This window comes from Oncorhynchus mykiss, chromosome 6 (assembly GCF_013265735.2).
Source record: "Oncorhynchus mykiss isolate Arlee chromosome 6, USDA_OmykA_1.1, whole genome shotgun sequence".
In the NCBI taxonomy this organism is placed as follows: Eukaryota; Metazoa; Chordata; class Actinopteri; order Salmoniformes; family Salmonidae; genus Oncorhynchus; species Oncorhynchus mykiss.
The window spans coordinates 55,448,734-55,468,177 of NC_048570.1; the positions used below are offsets into that span (position 1 = coordinate 55,448,734).

The 19,444-nt window shown below is 42.5% G+C and overlaps 2 protein-coding genes across 3 annotated transcripts; both read right to left on the minus strand.

Moving 5' to 3' along the window:
- Positions 1–373: 373 nt before the first annotated feature.
- On the minus strand, positions 374–9,897 carry LOC110526164 (katanin p80 WD40 repeat-containing subunit B1). 2 transcript variants are annotated; one of them, XM_036980450.1, is made up of 20 exons: positions 9,346–9,897; positions 8,696–8,831; positions 8,447–8,577; positions 8,199–8,316; positions 7,949–8,049; positions 7,478–7,519; positions 7,039–7,122; positions 6,294–6,409; positions 6,133–6,204; positions 5,874–6,024; positions 5,218–5,402; positions 4,715–4,857; positions 4,525–4,572; positions 4,145–4,212; positions 3,750–4,019; positions 2,067–2,216; positions 1,810–1,886; positions 1,611–1,685; positions 1,409–1,525; positions 374–1,124 (listed from the first exon to the last, which is right to left on the minus strand). In XM_036980450.1, the coding sequence occupies exons 2-20, from the start codon at positions 8,733–8,735 to the stop codon at positions 989–991; spliced, it is 2,124 nt and encodes a 707-aa protein (XP_036836345.1). In that variant the 5' UTR covers positions 8,736–8,831; positions 9,346–9,897; the 3' UTR covers positions 374–988. The 2 variants fall into 2 exon arrangements, with proteins under 2 accessions (XP_036836345.1, XP_021462509.2); XM_021606834.2 differs by having other exon boundaries at positions 3,750–3,998; positions 9,346–9,896.
- Positions 9,898–16,302: 6,405 nt separating this feature from the next.
- On the minus strand, positions 16,303–18,880 carry LOC110526165 (transmembrane protein 208). The gene is made up of 6 exons (XM_021606835.2): positions 18,690–18,880; positions 18,272–18,367; positions 18,128–18,187; positions 17,802–17,938; positions 17,502–17,586; positions 16,303–17,392 (listed from the first exon to the last, which is right to left on the minus strand). Exons 1-6 carry the CDS (start codon positions 18,693–18,695, stop codon positions 17,252–17,254), a joined length of 525 nt encoding a protein of 174 aa, XP_021462510.1. The 5' UTR covers positions 18,696–18,880; the 3' UTR covers positions 16,303–17,251.
- Positions 18,881–19,444: the final 564 nt, after the last annotated feature.

Sequence of the window (19,444 nt, forward strand, 5' to 3'; positions counted from 1 at the left end):
TCTCGCAGAATCTTCTCTTTGTATGGAGTCCAATTTGGTTAACAAAAAGATGTAATGGCTTATTTGATCAAATAGTTGTTTCATACTGAGATTGTTACAGGTGTACTGATAAGGATACGTGACATTTCTCTTAATGCTAACCTTAGAACTGGAAACCGTTCACATGCATCTGATCTTGCCTCTTTCCGGAAAAAAATGGAGATGGCCATGTGCTCAAAATTGCAACTGATTCTACAAGAAACCTTAAACATGGCCTTGTCCTTATATCTGTAGCACCTTCCCAACCAGAGAACAGTGCTGCTCTCTGTTGGAGTGGAATTACACACATCTTAACAAGTGTTGTTCCTTTCAATTCCAGAAACATGCCTACATCTAGACTCCATTCTTTATTTGAAAAACAGGTTATTTTAGTGTTAACTACTTTCAGAGTGCATCTAGGGTTGACATCTCAGGTACAGAATGTAGAAAATTTAAATAGAAATCACACAGTAAATTAGGCCGGGTTTCAATCCGATCGTAGGCATTACGGCTTTTAAAGGCGATTTCTGATTGAGCCGAAATGTGCAGCTTTTACTGTGAATAGGATTTCCTTGAACATTACCTTTAAAAGCCGCAATGCCTACGATCGGATTGAAACCCGGCCCTAGTCAGGTCTGTGGAATTAAAGTGTGTGTGCTCGGCCAGTCAAGGTTACAGAGGACATTACACAGACAAATACAGATTAAGGAATCATAAGTGCCCCGTGTTTAAATAGAGCTACGCCCTGAAAACACACCTACTCAGTGATCTCTAACATGGACTCCTTCTGGATACACAGGACTCATATCCCTCTCTGACAAGCAATGGATGCTTCAGTCCATCCACAAGCAGTGTGAATCTGATTGTCCCCGGATTTACCACTCGGGTGGATGAGAGAATGCAGCCGTCAGTCCTCACAGCAGTGCTCAGCCATTTGGGGTCTGTGCGTCTCCAGTTGCATAGTCGACTGTCAGTAGTCCAGTGGGGCCATGAGCAGCTGCAGCTCTTTGAAGGCGCTGCCGTGGCGTCCCACCTGGTCGGCCTTGTTCTTCACCACGTTGCTGAGGTTCTTCAGCTGCTTGTAGCATGCCTTGCACTTCTGGTGGCTGGGCTCAAACACAAAAAAAAACATTAACTCACAGTATGCAATGGAAATGGCCTGCCTCACTGTGGCAGAGTCTGAACTCTATCCAAATGTATCAGTCTTTCTGCAAGCAATATTGGATTAATTACAGAGCTAGAACCCTTAAGAACAATGGTTCTTTAGTGATGGGCTGCATAGTGTCACTCTCCAGGAACAGGATTAGTGACCATTGAATTAATGCACACTTCAGATAGATGGTTAAAAGTTCAAGCCGGTTTAGGTTTCCAAAATGGGGCTTAAACTCACCGTTCCTCCCGTGTTATATCCACTCCAACAGAGGGAGGCGCTGTCAGCGTGTCTGAGATGAGAGGCCAGAAACGCTTCAGGATCAGCTTCAGAGAGGTGCAACCCGTCTGCACGTAACTGACCACACGGGGAGAGACGATGGGTCAACACACATTTATACCCAAACATGGATTTGTTATCACTTTCATCTCTGCTGTCTCACCTCTCATACTTGCTTTGCAGCAGCTCTTCAATCTGGGGCAGGATAGAGGTACACAGGTCCAGTTTCCATAGAGACCTGGGGGGGGACAGGTCAAATTACTGGTCATGGTACCAACACAAAGAGTGAAAGTATGTGTGGCCTCCTTTGCTAAATAAGATCTGTAGTCTTGTTGTGCGCACGCGTTTCAACATCCACTCACGGTTTGAGGTTAACGATGTTGAGGATGTCCACGACGATAGAGAGATCCTTCATCGAGACGGCCGAGTCCAAGGAGGTCTGAAGACGAGAGCAGCAACCACAAAAAAACAAAACACTGAAGAGGCAGCCAGTAACGTCTCTCCATACTTCATGGCCACAAACAGCTAACCAGTCAAGGATGTTGTCCCGAGTTTAACATTGAAAGTCGAGTCATTATTTATTTCAAGTGACGTCAGCGCGGTCTGTTAAGCGCCATACCTTAACGTCCCCGCTGCCCCACACAGCTCTGATGGTGTCCAGGTTCTTGTGTCGGCTGGTGAGCATCACACACATGGTGTCATGGCCCTTTCTGATCTGGGCCAGAGCCTCGTCATCACCCAGCACACTGGGCCGGTTGTTGCGAGCAGGCTAGGACAGAGATACGCAAACGTATATAACCTGGTAAACACACCCCTGTTCGATCACACCCTAAACATACACACCCTACATAAACACACCCTACATACATTTAGGGGTCAATTCCATTTCTATGCGCATGTGTTTAAAAAATATTTAAGAAGCTGACCATCTTGTTTTTGTAATTGTTTTATGCGTACACAATGTAACTAGGTGATTGGAGCATTTCTGAGTGAATTTGAAAACTGTACCACTATGGTAGGTTTAATGTTGAGCTGATTTCACATGTTGATCAGTGACTGATATGCATTAAATTACTATTTGTGTTCCATTTCATTCTATGCCCAGTTTATCTTATGGGGCTTGTGGTAGAGACGAAGTCTGAAGTTAAAGACAGTGGAGATGTCAGAGGCTAATAATAGGAGAACTGTACTATTCCACTGGCGCCGGCAGCATCATCCAAGTGGGTGCTACTTGTTGGCAGTGAAGGAGTAGCTAGCTAGCGGCCTTTCTACCTACAAAGTCAAGTGGCTAAGCAAAAGGATAGCTGTGAGGACGGCAAGGTGCTCTCCTGAATCATTCCTGACCCACTATTCCCCCGCTGGCCGTGACCGTCATGCTGCTCCATCCCACCACTCGGTGCTACCAAAAGTAGCTGCTTCAGTTCCCATGCCAACTTCCTGACTTTGCTTCAGTAATTATTCTGTGTAATGTGTAATAAAAACATTAACTTATATACTAAATTCCAATGACATGACGATTCTAGATGGCAAACAATATTTTAATTTCATGACCTCACAAACAAATCTGCTGCTTTGAAACCGTTCCATGGCGATTCTAAACCATAAGAATACATTTGAATGTATAGCAATCTTTGGTTTTGGTGGCAACCAAGAATTTGTTCCTAATTGACTTGTAATAGTTAAATACATTCAAATTTCAAAAGACAACACGTGCGACCAGCATCTGCTATGTAAGACTGGTAGATTTTTCTCAAAAATCAGCTTCTGGCACCAGCAATTTGACCAGTCTAAACCAGATGGAGCATCACTATCTTCCTGGGTACACTCCTCACACAGTAAGTAGTGTGAGGAGCACTGTGCAGGTGGCAAGCCTGAATCTCTGGGAACGCGAGCAGTACGAGCTCAGAAACATAGCGATTATCCGCTGGCACAGCCAGCAACTGCATGAGCTGGACAACTCTGCCTGGCCAACTGGCACAGAGGTGGAGCGCAGGGTTTACTTTTACAGTGTGGGAGTGAGAGAGACCCAAGGCAGACTGCTCCTGCTGGCTCTCTGATGTCACTGATCAGAGGAGAAAGACTTGGGTGAGTGAAGAATGAGGGCCTCTACTGTGAATGGACTGTTGAAATAATAAATGACTTAGTACTATTAGAACTAAGATAAGAAAAGATGTGATAAGATTTTTTTTTAATTATTCATAAATACATTAGAATTTAACCACAAATTGTGATGTGTCTGAGTGAAATTTCTCCATGGTAAATGAAATAAACGTGTGTGTTATGCATGTATATACACACTCACAGGCAGGAAATCTCCCACGTTGAGTCCTATTGGTTCATTCCTGGTGGAGAGGATGACGCTGGGCTGGGGTTTGGCCTTCGCCATAGCAACGACCAGTGGGGGGGCTGGGTGGGGTGCGGGGGGGTGGTTAGAGGTCGGAGGTCGTGTGGTTACCACAGGGATGGGACGGGGCGCCGTGGCGACCATGGTAGGCTCCACCCTCAGGACCGGAGTGGACGATGCCACAGGAAGGTTTAACAACAGGCCGGGCTGCAGTGACACACACACACATACTAGAAACAAATCTAACTTATTTACAGAGAAACTCACACTGACAGACAATCCCACATACACACAAGCATGACAAAAAACACAAATCAGTCACACATACAACAGTACAGGTGTAGAGTACAAACCTGCTGTCTGTCAGTCATAGGAGTCATGAACTCCACCAGCCCCTGGTTAGCCCTCACCACAAAACTCTCTGACAAAAAGAGAAAAGAGGGAGAGAGAGAACTTGAATATGAGTGCCGGAGTCTGGTGAAGCGGACCCCACATGCACCTTGACGATGGGGTTTGGAGCCCCAGCTCGACCGGCTGCGCCCTTAACTTCTTTATCCATCTCCCATTCTTTACTTCTAAATAAATATATAAAAATATTAATATGCAACAAAACAACTGGAATATGAAACTCAGGACAGCAACACATCTTATACACAACAGATCAATGTGATAGTTTAACCACAAACACAAATGTAATACTGCTCATACTAACGGCTTGGTAGAAGGGACTCACCATCTTCCAAGGGGGCAGGGAAGGGCTCACTCTTTGGGGGGGTGCGAGCTGGAAGGGGGAAACAAGGAAGACTTTTAGTATGAAATTCAAGAATGATTAAGACACTGCTAATGTAGTAATACATGCATTCTGCTGTTCGTGTGAACACTGAATAGATAGCAATGAAACGTAAGGTGTACTATCAGCCTACAGATGGCGCTCTTTGGCTGGAAGATCTCTTTGTAGTCCTCGGGGTTACGGATCTCGGCGGAGGACTCCTTCTCGTCCTCGCTACTGGGGCTCCTCCTCTCCCCCTCGGGGCTGCGGCGGTCTGACTCAGAACTCTGCTTTACCCTGGAGGAGCACACCCCCAATTAGTCTGCTTATTGCCACAACGGAAATTAACGGATGCTGTTTAGATGCAGTATTTGCTATAACATATGCCATTTAGCAACGTGCATACATGTTATATATGGGTGGTCCCTGGGAATGGACGCCACCTGGCATTGCAAGCACCATGCCCTACCAACTAAGCTACAGACGACCACATGATTTGAACCGCTACGATTTTAAATCAACTCATAAGTGGTTTTGTTGAAAACAGATTCCGTAGCATATAGGGCACAAACACTAAATCCGAGTTTAGTGTGCCCATCTCACGTTAGGGTTCGCTCCATAGAAAGTAGAATAGCGGCGTTTGGAAGTGGGCAGTACCTCTGTGTGCTGCAGGTGGTCAGGGGTCGGTCGTAGTTGCGTCGCAGCGTGGATCCTTTCGGGGAGGGCTCTGTGAGTGGCTGGTCGTCCTGGATTACGCCTTGGATCACAGAGCCAGACTTCTTCACCCGCGTCAAATCCACCACGTAGGATGAAACATTAGTCAGATTGTACGACACGCCAATCTTGGAGAGAGAGATGCGGGGGGGGAGGGGAGGGGGGAAACAGTAGAGCAAAAAACACAAGGGGTTGGGTAAAACTAACAGTACCAGTGACAGTAATAAATGTAAAATTGTCATGCTGACACCACAGATTCACATAAAGAATCCCTAATAGTCATTTAATAAGATCCCTATGGCTCACACACACGCACGGTTGCAGTAACACAGTAGTTACATAGTAATAGTAACATTAAAAGAGTAACCCCCCCCCTACCAATTTTTTTAAAAATTATAAATAAACACCAACTCTCGCACTTGTCTTTTCCTACTAGCACTGACTTTGCGGAGGAAAAATGTACTTACAAATGACTGAAATGTGGTTGTCTCACCGAACCATCTTAAGATGAATGCACCGACTAAGTCGTTCTGGTTAAGTGTCCGCTAAATAACTCAAATGTAAAAAAAAATGTAAAAAGCAATGCCATTCTCACACACCAGCTGGTGGTTGCAGATAGCCAGGTCTGCCACCTTGCCCCAGCCCACTGGCACCACATCAAAGCAGCGGTTGGGCTCCCAGCCATACACACGGAGAGAGTCCACAGCTCCACTATACAGACAGCAGCCATCCAGGTTAAAGGCCAGACACCTGGAGAGAGAAATGTTTATATACAGTATAGTGTGTTAGTTGCATCTGAACTTCTAATATCGTGGTGTCCCGCCAACCACACTTGTTAATAGTGACGGTAGCCCTCACCTGACTGGTCCCATCTCTCCCTCTGAAGAGCCAATCATCTTGAACTTTTCCAGATCCCACAGTTTGATGGTCCTGTAGGGAACAGACATACACAAAGGCATTCCGCTTTAGTAATGGAGTTGAAGCCATCGTAAGCAAGTGTGTGTGTGTGGATACCATACCGGTCAGAGCTGCCTGACGCTAGCAGATACTCGTTGGGGTGGAACTGGATGATGTTGATGGCTCCCGTGTGTGCTGTAAACTCTGTGATCATCTTCCCTGCAGTCAGGTCCCACAGCTAGGAGACACAGGTCAAAGGTCAGAGGGCAATATGAGTTCCTGACTGGCACAACTAGGAATATTATGACGTGGCCCTTAAGAATCAGGTAAGCTAATATCAGATCTGTGCCTATAGAAGAAGAACTTATATGCAAAGGTGTATAACTACCAAACAGGATCGATGAGTTAGCCAGCTGACTTTGATAAACAACCAGAAGTAACTATTGATTTTCTGGTTCATTAAGAAAGTTACACTTAGATTTGTGTTTTTGGTTCTTGAGTCAATTAGGCCATGCCCATTTCAAGCTTATTTTCCCAAAAAGTTATTTCAGAATACTTAGACAAGTTAGCTGTCTAATTCATTAATTCTCTGAACATACAGTTGAGAGTATACAATAGGGCTCTGCATCCCTGTTCCTGGAGAGCTACCCTCCTGTAGGTTTTTGCTCAAGACCCAGTTGTAACTAACCTGACAACCAGCTAATTATTAGAATCAGTTGTGCTAGATTAGGTTTGGAGAAAAAACCTACAGGACGGTAGCTCTCCAGGATCTGGGTTGGAGAGCCCTGGTTTACAAACTGACCGCAGTCATGTGAGATGAGAAACATGTGAAAGTAAGCTTCTGACAATGTGTAGGTGGGTTCATACCTTGATGGTGCTGTCATCACTAGCAGAGGCCAACCATTTCCCATCTGGACTGAAGGCCAGGCACCTCACTGCCTGAGTGTGACCCTGCACAAACACACACATTATGCCATATGAAATTGATAAACACACATGGGCCCCCCTACTCCTATCCAGACGGTCAGTCCCCAGCCCCTCCCCCCCAGGCCAGACAAGACAGTGTTCGCCGTCTCACTGTAATCCCTGGCTTAGTCCTGCTGCCAGACAGACACACAGTATTAGTGCTGATTAGCAGACCCACTCCCAAGGCTAACAAAACAATCAGCCACTGACCAGCCAGCAGGCCGCTCACAGAGAGTGAAGGAAGGGGGGGGGGGGGGCTTCCTAACCACAAATCTTTAGTCAATAATTAACCTTGGTGCTCTTCAGTTGGGCATGAATTACACACAAGTGAAAGTCTTACCTTGTACCTGAACACACAGCCCTTTCTCCGTACATCCCACAGCTGAAAGAGAAAAACTCTGTTTAAGCACAGATATCACATAACAATCCACATACAGTACCAGTCCAAAACTTTGGACACTACTCATTCAAGGAATTTTACTTTATTTCACTATTTTCTACATTGTAGAATCTAAATCAGCACTAATTATGTGTGTGCAAAGCTGTCATCAAGGCAAAGTGTGGCTACTTTGAAGAATCTCAAATATAAAATGTATTTTGTATAAAATATTTGTTTAACACTTTTTTTGGTTACTACATGATTACATGTGTGTTATTTCATAGTTTTGATGTCTTCACTATTATTCTTCAATGTAGAAAATAGTAAAAAGAAAGAAAAACCATGGAATGAGCAGGTGTGTCCAAACTTTTGACCGGTACTCTACATAGTAGAGCTCTTAACAACACTCACTAACGCAGCACACATACACACCTTGATGTTGGTGTCCATGGAACCAGATGCCAGGTATTCCCCAAATGGGTGGAAGTCCAAGCTGCAGATATTGGCCTTGTGTCCCATTAGAGTTCTTAGGACTGGGATAAAAATAGCAAAAATATTGATATGACATTCTCAGAACAACTGGTAGCCTAGGTCTAGTTGACTCTAGTATAAACATCTCCACATCCCACACGCCTAACCTCTCCACACACACACACACAATATAGGAGAAATGCAGTCTCACTCTTTGCAGCCTCCAGGTCCCATACGCGCAGTGATCCGGACTGTGAGCCAGCCACCACCTGCTCCTCAGAGTTATTAAACTTTACACACTCCACTGGGTTATTATGTCCTGTCAGACTCTGAGAAAGAGACAGGGAGAGAGAGGTGGAAATAAGAGTTTTAGTGACAGGCAGCATTCACCAGAAATAAGCAGAGATCAAACTGTACACACACACACACTTATTCCCTAATGGTCTCACTAGTCTGTACCATGATGCAGTTGGGTTTGCTGACTGCCCAGATGTTGACTCGGCAGTCCTCTCCCCCAGTGGCTAGCAGACGGCCTGAGTTCTTCCCCAGGGCCAGACACACCACATTACTGGAGTGGGCTACAATCTCCTCTGGAACAGAAAATGATGCACAACACACCATGATTAATCGCTGGGTCAATGAAACTAATACAATTGTGGGCCTGAATTAAGGTCTTGAAAGGCTGAGTGAAATGGAGACTCGACTCACGTAATCGCCATGATGTTTTGGTGGTGTTGGCCACAGCCATGGTGATTCTTGAGCGTCCAACACTCAACGGAGTGTTGTTATTATTCACACAGAGCTAGCTGGTTCGTGTGTGTTGACTGTATGATGAGACCTTTAGCTTCTCTCCAATAAATGAACAAGAGGCAAAGGGAAAATACTTTGTATGACAAATTGTTGGTGGTGGCACAACTCATCCGCTTCATGTCCCCTGTCGGCTTCTCTTGAAGCTGAGGGAGGATTATTACAAACTAGATAGTCGAATATACGCTGTTGGCGTTAGCAAGCCGGTTCGCTAGCTAGTTAGCAGGCTTAGTTAACTTAGCTAGCGGGCTATGTATTGTTAGTTAGCTTAAACAAAACAAACAAAGTAACAATTTATTTCGGGCTGCAATTTGGGCAAATGTCAAAGTCATGCAAATTCTACTAACTTTTAGCTAGTTAACGTAACTAGTAAACGCCTTTTCGATGGTTAAACAGTTACGTTGAACTTGATTAACGTTAGCTGGCAACTAACTAGCCAGTTAGCTAAATTAGCATAACTTGCTAACGTTAACAGCTCAATTACTACTGTATAGTAGCTACCTAATTAGATTGCTCGTCCTGTGAAGTGCAAAATATAATACAGAACATACCTGCATTTTTTAGCTAATTGCTAGTAGAACATCTCTAGCTATGATTGGTGAAAAGAGACCGCTTAAGACCGGTATCACTAGCTAGTTGATGCCAACTACGAAATTGCTTTTTGTCTGGCTCCTTCAGTCCTTGTTGATGTCATGTTTGTGCGGCTGTTTACTATGGAACGCCGACCTCAAACCACACTTGCAGTTTAGCAACTGGGTTTTGCGATGAGATCACTTATTCACTTCCGGATGTCTGAAGTTCAGAGAACAGGGTTGCCAGGTCGAACTAAAATTTATATTTCAATGACTACTCAAAACCCTCACACAAAGCCTGAATCCTAGAACCAGCAAGAGAAGAGTTTTCCCATAACGTTATCGTGCAAATTAAGAAAGAATATCGACGTAACTTGTAACGACGACAGATGACAAATTCGGTTTTCCATCCAAATTATAATTATTGCCAACTAAGGTGACTAATAAAATAATTTGTATATGTTGCAATAGAAAATGTAATTCGCCCTTATTTTATACTCGCCACATCGTTTTCCATCAATGGATGTCGATTTAACTCGTTTCATTGTAAATAAATCCCTTATGCGCATGTGCATAACTATAGCTAAATCCAACAGGAGAGTTTGATGAAAATTGGACAAAGGATCTCGAGCTCTCTGTGCAAGAAACACTCGGATAACCTTCAAAAGAATGTTAGGCTATTTTCTGGCCATTGTGCCATTATTGTATGGCTGATGTTAAGACTACAAACCATTATAAATGGCCAATTAGCTAGATTGACTTGTCATTTCAATAGGCATAGGCTAGGCCTACTACAATCTGGGTTTATGGTTGTAATTCAATTTTGCCATGGTTTGGTTTGCTAGATCCAGGTAGCCTATAGCCCTTGATAGCCTACAGTAGCCTAGGCACGATGTAAAATGAACAATTTAGCAGTTTGCTCAATTCAAATGTACAGACTAATTTTCCACCAATACTTATTTTCCACCATCATTTTCAAATAAATTCATAAAAAATCCTACAATGTGATTTTCTGGATTTTTTTTCTCATTTTGTCTGTCATAGTTGAAGTGTACCTATGATGAAAATTACAGGCCTCTCTCATCTTTTTAAGTGGAAGAACTTGCACAATTGGTGCCTGACTAAATACTTTTTTGCCCCCCTGTATGTTGCCCAATAAATAGCCTGCTGGAATAGGCCACTGAGGATGGGGTCGTAATTTAAATCACAAATAATTTAAATAATATATTAATTATATGGATATTACCTGAATAGGCCTATGCTTATCATCAACAGTCAGGGTTATTTTTCTTTTTTTTTACCTGTAGCCTAATCTGACTAACTAACTGTTACCTTCAATTTAATGCATTCTAACAACAGCTGATGCAAATGCGATAGAACTGTGACCATGATCACAATTGATAACTTCCAATTTCATTAACTAAACATGGCCATTAATAATTGCATAGTAACACAACTCTACAACAAATGTATTGTATCAAATGGTAGGCTACAGTAGCCTCCATAGAAATTAATAGGTTACTTAACGGCCAACAGATGTATCCAGGGGCGCAACTTTGGTTTTAGAAGTGGGGGGGACATATACACATACATATTTTATCCAGTCGGATAAACACGTCTGCTCGGAGGCGTTCACAATGGCCCTAAAGCACACTTTTGCCTCGTTTTGTATCACATTCCAATGATAAAACTGGGAGGAACAAAAACACAATTTCAGAATGTGGCCCCATCCCTAGTGAAATTTGCGCCCCTGGATGTATCACTCTCCACATTCAATGTCAGTTTCATTGTAGCCTTTTCCCCATATCAGAAGCACACGAGGGAGTTCCATAACTTCCATTTACAATTTCCACCCGCGCAGCACTCCAGACCCAAGAAGTGAGGATTCGTATAAGGCACTCTATGCATAGTCGTTTCCCTGTGCATTGTCACCTTATTTCTTGATGCGCATCAGTTCTAGCGCATTAATATGTTTTATGGAAAGACAAATCTAAATAGCCTACCTACAACTGGTAAAAAGTTGTCATGACTGTCTCCTCTCCCTCAAGTGACTCAGCTGCAGCCTCAGGCTCATACACACACCCCTCCGGCCCTCCCCACCACTCAAGCAGCAACAGGCTGCCACACTACCTGATAGTCAGCAGCAGCAGGTCACAGTGAAATATACATTTTTTAAGAAAAATGCCATGACGGCCCTGGTGCCATTTAGAAGTAGCCCAAAAACCTGCAACCAGTACATTTTCACCTGCTACATGGTTTTCAAAGTCATTTTCGTAGCAGGTTAGGATATCCTTTTTGCAAACCCTAACCCTGTTCAGTCTCCTAACCTGCTGCTTCAGTATCAAAGTGGCGTTAAGTGTGTTTCCCCGAAGTTCAGACCAGATTCCTGTTCAAACTCTGAACAGAGGAAGAGGTCCATAGAAATAGAAATACAGGGATTGTGCAAAAATGTTTACAATCTCTTTTTGAATTGGAAGCATTGTGAAGCAAGCTCCATTAAAGCGGCAATCTGCCTTTGAAACAATAAGAGGGCAACCCACCTGCTTCGGTAAAAAGCTGAGGGATGGGCCTGTAGAAATGTAGCCACTCTCAAATTCAAAGACAGAGCTATGGATGCAAGGACTGACCATTCATGATATCAAAATTATAGTTTTAACCATGCTTTGAGGCTATATAGTGTTTGGTTACAAACATTGGCGTAAAACAAAGTTATATTTTGGGTTTGAATGTGACACAGCAGTTGAACTAAAGTTTGAGGCATTTATAAGTTATATTCTTCAAAAATCAATAGGTACACATCATTCATTTAAGAGTCCGAAAATGGATGTAGCAACTGCCTTTAAGGTCACGTGACCATAAAAGTCCCCCGAATATTAAAACTTGAACGTTAAAGTTTTACAATAAGTTTGATTTGAAATCGTGAAAAGGTTATTTTAATATACATTTATTGAAAACACAAACAATATACTTGTTAAATCGTTGTGAAAAAAACAAATGACATAAAATGACAGGTTATTGTTTATATACTGAAATCAATTTAATAATATGTACATTAAGACTTTGTAGCAATAGTATCTAGGCTTACATACAGTACCAGCCAAAAGTTGACACCCACTCATTCCAGGGTTTTTCTGTATTTATCCATTGTAGAATAATAGTGAAAACATAAAAACTGTGAAATAACACACGTGGAATCATGTAGTAACCAAAAAAAAGTGTTAAATCAAAATATATTTTATATTTGAGATTCTTCACAGTAGCCACCCTTTGCCTTGACAGCTTTGCACACTCTTGGCATTCTCTCAACCAGCTTCATGAGGTAGTCACCTGGAATCCATTTCAATTAACAGGTGTTATTTTCATTTGTGGAATTTCTTTCCTTCTTAATGTGTTTGAGCCAATCAGTTGTGTTGTGACAAGGTAGGGGGGGATATACAGCAGATAGCCCTATTTGGTAAAATACCAAGTCCATATTATGGCAAGAACAGCTCAAATAAGCAAAGAGAAATGACAGTCAATCATTACTTTAAGACATGAAGGTCAGTCAACACAGAACATTTCAAGAACGTTCAAAGTTTCTTCAAGTGCAGTCGCAAAAACCATCAAGCGCTATGATGACACTGGCTCTCATGAGGACCGCCACAGGACAGGAAGACCCAGTTACATCTGCTGCAGAGGATAAGCTCATTAGAGTTAACTGCACCTCAGATTACAGCCCAAATAAAAGCTTCACCGTGCTCAATTAACAGACAATTCAACTGTTCAGAAAAGACTGCGTAAAATCAGGCCTTCATGGTCCAATTATTGCAAAGAAACCACTACTAAAGGGACACCAATAATAAGAAGAGTCTTGCTTGGGCCAAGAAACAAGAGCAATGGACATTAGACGGGTCAGATGACCTGGCCTCCACAATCACCCGACCTCAACCCAATTGAGATGGTTTGGGATGAGTTGGCCCACAGAGTGAAGGAAAAGCAGCCAACAAGTGCTCAACATATGTAGGAACTCCTTCAAGACTGTTGGAAAAGCATTCCTCGTGAAGCTGGTTGAGAGAATGCCAACATGTGCAAAAGCTGTCAAGGCAGAGGGTGGCTATTTTGAAGAATATAAAATATGTTAATATGTTTAATACTTTTTGGGTTACTAAATGATTCCATGTGTATTTCATAGTTTGTCTTCACTATTATTCTACAATGTAGAAAACAGTAAAAATAAAAACCCTGGAATGAGTAGGTGTGTCCAAATTTTTGACTGGTACTACGCGTGTCCAAACTTTTGACTGGTACTGTGTTGGCTGATTATAAAAAGGCAGACATTTCTGAAGAGATCAGCCACCATGTTACCCCTGCTTTGACATGCTTCCATTGTATAGGCATATTGAATCACACAAGTTGCTGCCAACTAACTACCAGTGCATCGATATATACTTCCATTTCATTTGTGTATTATTCAAACATGATTTTGGCAAAGCAAGAACAGCAGTCATAGGTCATTGTCCCATTCCTAGCACCTTGTCTATGCTCATCAATGACTCAGGCAATAACTCACTCACTCACTGGGGAAGCATTAGCTACAGGAAGCTGTTTTCTACAATCTACCCTCCATCACTCTCCTTTGAGGATCTGAGACGACAGTTATCATATCTGCATTTTGATGGCTACACATCAAAAGGTATACTAAAGTGCCTTCAGAAAGTATTCATACCCCTTGACTTATTCCACATTTTGTTGTGTTACAGCCGGAATTCAAAATGGAACAAATCTATTTAATCCCGCTCATCCATCTACTGTACACATATACCTTTTGACCCCATAATGACAAAGTGAAATCAGGTTTAGACATTTTTGCAAATGTATTGAAAATTAAATATTCATACCCCTGGGTCAATACTTTGTAGAAGCACCTTTGGGAGAGATTACAGCTGTGAGTATTTCTGGGTAAGTCTCTAAGAGCTTTCCACACCTGGATCGTGCAACATTTGCCCACCATTATTATTTTTTTAATTCTTAAAGCTCTGTCAAATTTTTGTTGATAATTGCTAGACATTCGACAACCATTTTCAGGTACTACCATAGATGTTCAAGTAGATTAAAGTCAAAACTAACTCGGCCGCTCGGGAACATTCACAACCTTCTTGTTAAGCAACTCCAGTGTATACTTGGCCTTGTGTTTCAGATTATTATCCTGCTGAAAGGTGAATTCATCTAACAGTGTCTGGTGGAAAGCAGACTGAACCAGGTTCTCCTCTAGGATTTTGCCTTTGCTTAGCTACATTCCATTCCCAAACACAACACATTGACTTTATTTAGGACAAAAAAAAATAAAAAATTGCTCTGCCACATTGTTTGCATTATTACTTTAGTGCCTTGTTGCAAACATGTTTTAGAATATTTTTTATTCTGTACAGGCTTCCTTCTTTTCACTGTCAATTTGGTTAGTATTGTGGAGCAACTACAATGTTGTAAACATTTGCCCATCTACAAATAGCCGCCCTTCTTTGCGAGGCATTGGAAAACCTCCCTGGTCTTTGTGGTTGAATCGGTGTTTGAAAATCACTGCTTGACTGAGGGACCTTACAGATAATTGTATATGTGGGGTACAGAGATGCAAGGTAGTCTTTCTAAAATCATGTTAAACACCATTATTGCCCAAAGAATGAGTCCATGCAACTTTTGTGATTTGTTAAAGCACAGAATTATTTGGGCTTGCCATAAAAGGGGTTGAATAATTAACTTAATTCCATGTTGACATTGTGGGGTATCATGTGTAGGCCAGTGACAAAATCTCTATTTAAATCTATTTTAAATTCAGGCTGTATCAACAAAAATGTGGAAAAAGTCAAAGGGTCTGAATACTTTCTGAAGGCACTTCATTTCCTATTGCTTATTTATGCTGTGAAGAAATGCACTCGAAATGTTAAAAAATGTATGTACACGATTGTTATTGTTTGTAATCAAATCATTTTTAAGCATTGTGAAGGATGGGAGCGATAACGATGATTAGGGCCGAGATACAACCTGATAGAGGACTTAGACAATGTGTCATTTATCCTGAACAAAAATATAAACGCAACATGCAACCATTTCAAAGATTTGACTGAGTTACAGTTCATATAAGGAAATCAGTCAACTGAAATTAATTAATTAGGCCCCCAATCTTAGGATTTCACATGACCTGGGAATACAGATATGCATCTGTTGGCCCCAGATGCCTTAAAATAAAAATGTAGGGGAGTGGATCAGAAAACCAGTCAGTATCTGGTGTGACCACCGTTTGCCTCATCCAGCACGGCACATCTCCTTCGCATAGAGTTGATCAGGCTGTTGATTGTGGCCTGTGGAATGTTGTCCCACTCCTCTGTAATGGCTGTGCGAAGTTGCTGGATATTGGTGTAAACTGGAACACGCCGTCGTACACGTCGATCCAGAGCATCCCAGACATGCTCAACGGGTGACATGTCTCGTGAATATGCAGGCCATGGGAGAACGGGGACATTTTCAGCTTCCAGATATTGTGTAGAGATCCTTGCAACATGGGGCCGTGCATTATCATGCTGAAACATGAGGTGATGGCAGTGGATGAATGGCATGACAATGGGCCTCTGGATCTTGTTACGGTATCTCTATGCATTCCAATTGCCCTTGATAAAATGCAATTGTGTTTGTTGTCCGTAGCTTATGCCTGCCCATACCCCAACCATGGGGCACTCTGTTCACAACGTTGACATCAGCAAATCACTCGCCCACATGAAGCCATACACGTGGTCTGCGGTTGTGAGGCCAGTTGGACGTACTGCCAAATTCTCTAAAATGATGGAGGCCTCTTATGGTAGAGAAATTAACATTACATTCTGGTGGACATTCCTGCAGTCGGCATGCCAATTGCATGCTCCCTCAAAACTTGAGACATCTGTGACAAAACTACACATTTTAGAGTGGCCTTTTATTGTCCCCAGCACAAGGTGCACTGGGGTAATGATCCTGCTGTTCAATCAGCTTCTTGATATGCCACACCTGTCAGGTGGATGGATTATAAGCAAATGTTGACTGATAGGGATGTGAACAAATTTGTGCACAACATTTGAGAGAAATAAGCTTTTTGTGCATATGGAACATTTCTGGGATCTTTTATTTCACCTCATGAAACATGGGACCAACACTTTACATGTTGCGTTGTTATTTTTGTTCAGTGTAAAAGTCCTTTCCGAATGAGCCAACATATGCAGCATTAACAGTGAATGTAGTCTCTGCGAGAACATTGCCTTTAAACTGTGCATTGCAGACAAAGCACAATCAGATTTAATTTTGACCTTCGTCACATATGCCCAATTCCAAACCAACACCTAGCACCGCATGTAGATCTGAAATAAATATCTGTGAAATTTAGGTAATAGTTCCCCCTTGGTCTAGATTAGCACCTAGATGGTAGTGGCTAGTGGTCTATTTGGAATTGGGCATGAGCGTGTGATCTGATGAGCATAGTCTAAAATAAAAGGTCTGCCATAGGGTAAGATCAACACATCCTTTTCACTAGTTCAGATGAAATTGGTGTGATACATAGACCTAGATTATGAACAATTGGATGTAAACAAATTACAGGCCAAGGTATATGACAACATGTACTGATGACGAGATCATCAGCCCAACAAGGACGATTTCCTCTCCAGATGTGAAGAAAAAGGATAATGATAGAGGGGAGAGGAAGAATTGGAAGGATAGGGAGAGAGGAAAACCAGATAACCCACAGGGTTCAGCTGAATTCTTTATCCATACCTGGATGTCTTTGTGTACACATCAAAAGTTCCTCCTGAATAACTTAACTGTAGAGTTCCTGGCTGTACTTAGATTCATTCTGTGTATAGAAATACTATGGCAGTCTGCCAAGTTAGAATCTCTTCATCTGTCTGCGCTCCTGTCGTCTCTGCTTCTTCTCATTCACCTCCTCTGGGGCTGCACCAGGGGTCTCGGCCGAAAACCAGGGGCCTAGGAAGTTCACCCACAGCAGGAACATTGCTCGGGCCGGGGCCTGACACACACACACACACAGATTGATTAAAAGATCAACGAGGGCCATGAGAAAGGGAAAATAAACAACCAAAGAGAGAGCATACAACAAGTACGGGATAAACTCTTACCAGCAGCCAAAGGTACCAGAAGCAGGAGGAGATGGTGCTGAGCACTTGTAATATAGCAGTTAGCAGGATAACATCCTTCAGATGCCTAGAATGACAAAGAATCCATCATAATGCACCACACTACCACTACAGCTTTGAGAGATCTACCTCTGAAGGGAGATAAGGGCACCATTGTTACATGCATGTTGAACATGCTGTAATACTCACCAATTCGCTCTCACACACACACACACACACACTGTATGTTCGCAACACTCATGTTCACGGAAACAAACAGACGCCTGCAGTGTGAGCACTCACTCTGCCATCCCCTGCTCCATGTTCAGATCTATTCCACCGTCGAGCAGACTCCCATCCTCACCAAACACTGCTTGGGCCATGGCAGACATGGCGCGGTAACTGCCCACACACACTGCCAGGGCAAACACCAGCGCAAACTACATGGGTGGGAGAAGGACATGGAGGAAGGAAGAAGAGAGACAGGGGGAATGAGAGCGGGGGAGAAACCAAGAAGAGGAAACAATAAAGTAGAGCGTTAGTAATCCCCAATCGTCCCCGTTTCAGTTTTACTGCTCAACAGTAGAGGTGCTATCAATGTCAATAACATACAGAGTGAACTCACTCACCCATGTCCAAAACGTTGAAGAGCTATAGAAGACCAAGAGGTTTAACGCAGTGTATATCGCCTAGGAGAGAAACAAGTGTCAGGTGTTGTACTAGTCCCGATTTCCATTCAAAATGTAACATTGAAAAGCAAGATGGTGTCTTACGTTGGCTCCCAAGATTACTCTGGTGTAGAACTTGAGTGTCGCCTCATTCTCCTCGTAGATTTGCTTCTTGCCTTTAGTTCCGACCTTACCTTTGGGCTGTGTGCATTATAAAAGGTGGGCTGTTAGTGTAGTCAACATTGCAAGGACCTCAGAAGTAAGATAGCTTACCAGCAATTAACCTACTAGCATCAATATGGAGACAAGCTGTGTAGGGTTTGTTAACTAACGTTGGCTCAAAATAATGAATTGGCTTTGATACACATTCGTTTACCATTCTAATAAATTAATTAGTCGACAGGTACACATAACTGAAGGTGAATTAGTTCATGTGGTGTTATAAAGCATAGGAGACTCGTTATCCTATGCGGTCAGCTTGTCTGCCCAACCTGAAACATAAGCAGATCAAAGATCCACCTACCGCCATTAGTTCCTCAACCCTGTGCTGCTGCTTTTTTCACGTACGCGAAGTAGGTCCTTTTTTGACATCGACTTGTACAGTATTGAGCAATTTGGATGGACTGTTATACCAAACACAGGCTTGAAGTTCAACTGTAACGAGATCTCAATGAAGGTAACACATCAGCGTTTAAGAATTATACTTCCGGCGCAGATAAGACGTCACTAATTTAAATGTGTTTGAACTTTGCAAAATGACTTTGTAAAATGACTTTGTTGCCATCTTGCGTCGTGAACGTGAATGCATTCAACTACAGTGGTTGTAGTTGTCGCACAATTTTTGTAATTTACAAATATAACAATAGGCCGACTCAACCATTTTGACAGTCATGCCTGACAATAACTATATAGATTAAAACTAAAACATAAGCAAATCAACCATATAAACCTGCTTCAAATATGGGGCCATGTAGATGGTGATCATGAGATCAGCACCAACCCATACCAGCAGTGTGCAGTGGAAGAGCAGTTCACTGGGCTCCTTTCCTGAAGAGTTCAGTATTACTGCACTCTGTCCTGTTAGGTAAGGTCTGACTGGTTCGAAAGTGTATTTCCATATATTCCCCACTTGAGGTCACCAACTCATAAGACAATCTTTGAATTGTCACATTTTGAGGAAGCCACTATAGTGAGAAAAATAAATGGGACCATCTAAAATTAGTGTATAAATGTTGTATTTACTCAGATCACATCACTTATTTATTTTTTTGCATTTCT

Coding starts and splice junctions, on each gene's coding strand:
- LOC110526164 (XM_036980450.1), bottom strand. CDS start 8,735: ATGGCTGTGGCCAACACCACCAAAACATCATGGCGATTAC. Junction 8,317..8,446: donor GCAAACCCAACTGCATCATG/GTACAGACTAGT, acceptor TCTCTTTCTCAG/AGTCTGACAGGACATAATAA. Junction 7,123..7,477: donor GCTGTGTGTTCAGGTACAAG/GTAAGACTTTCA, acceptor GTGTTTGTGCAG/GGTCACACTCAGGCAGTGAG.
- LOC110526165 (XM_021606835.2), bottom strand. Junction 17,939..18,127: donor CTTCAACGTTTTGGACATGG/GTGAGTGAGTTC, acceptor CCACCCATGTAG/TTTGCGCTGGTGTTTGCCCT. Junction 17,393..17,501: donor TCTGGTACCTTTGGCTGCTG/GTAAGAGTTTAT, acceptor TGTGTGTGTCAG/GCCCCGGCCCGAGCAATGTT.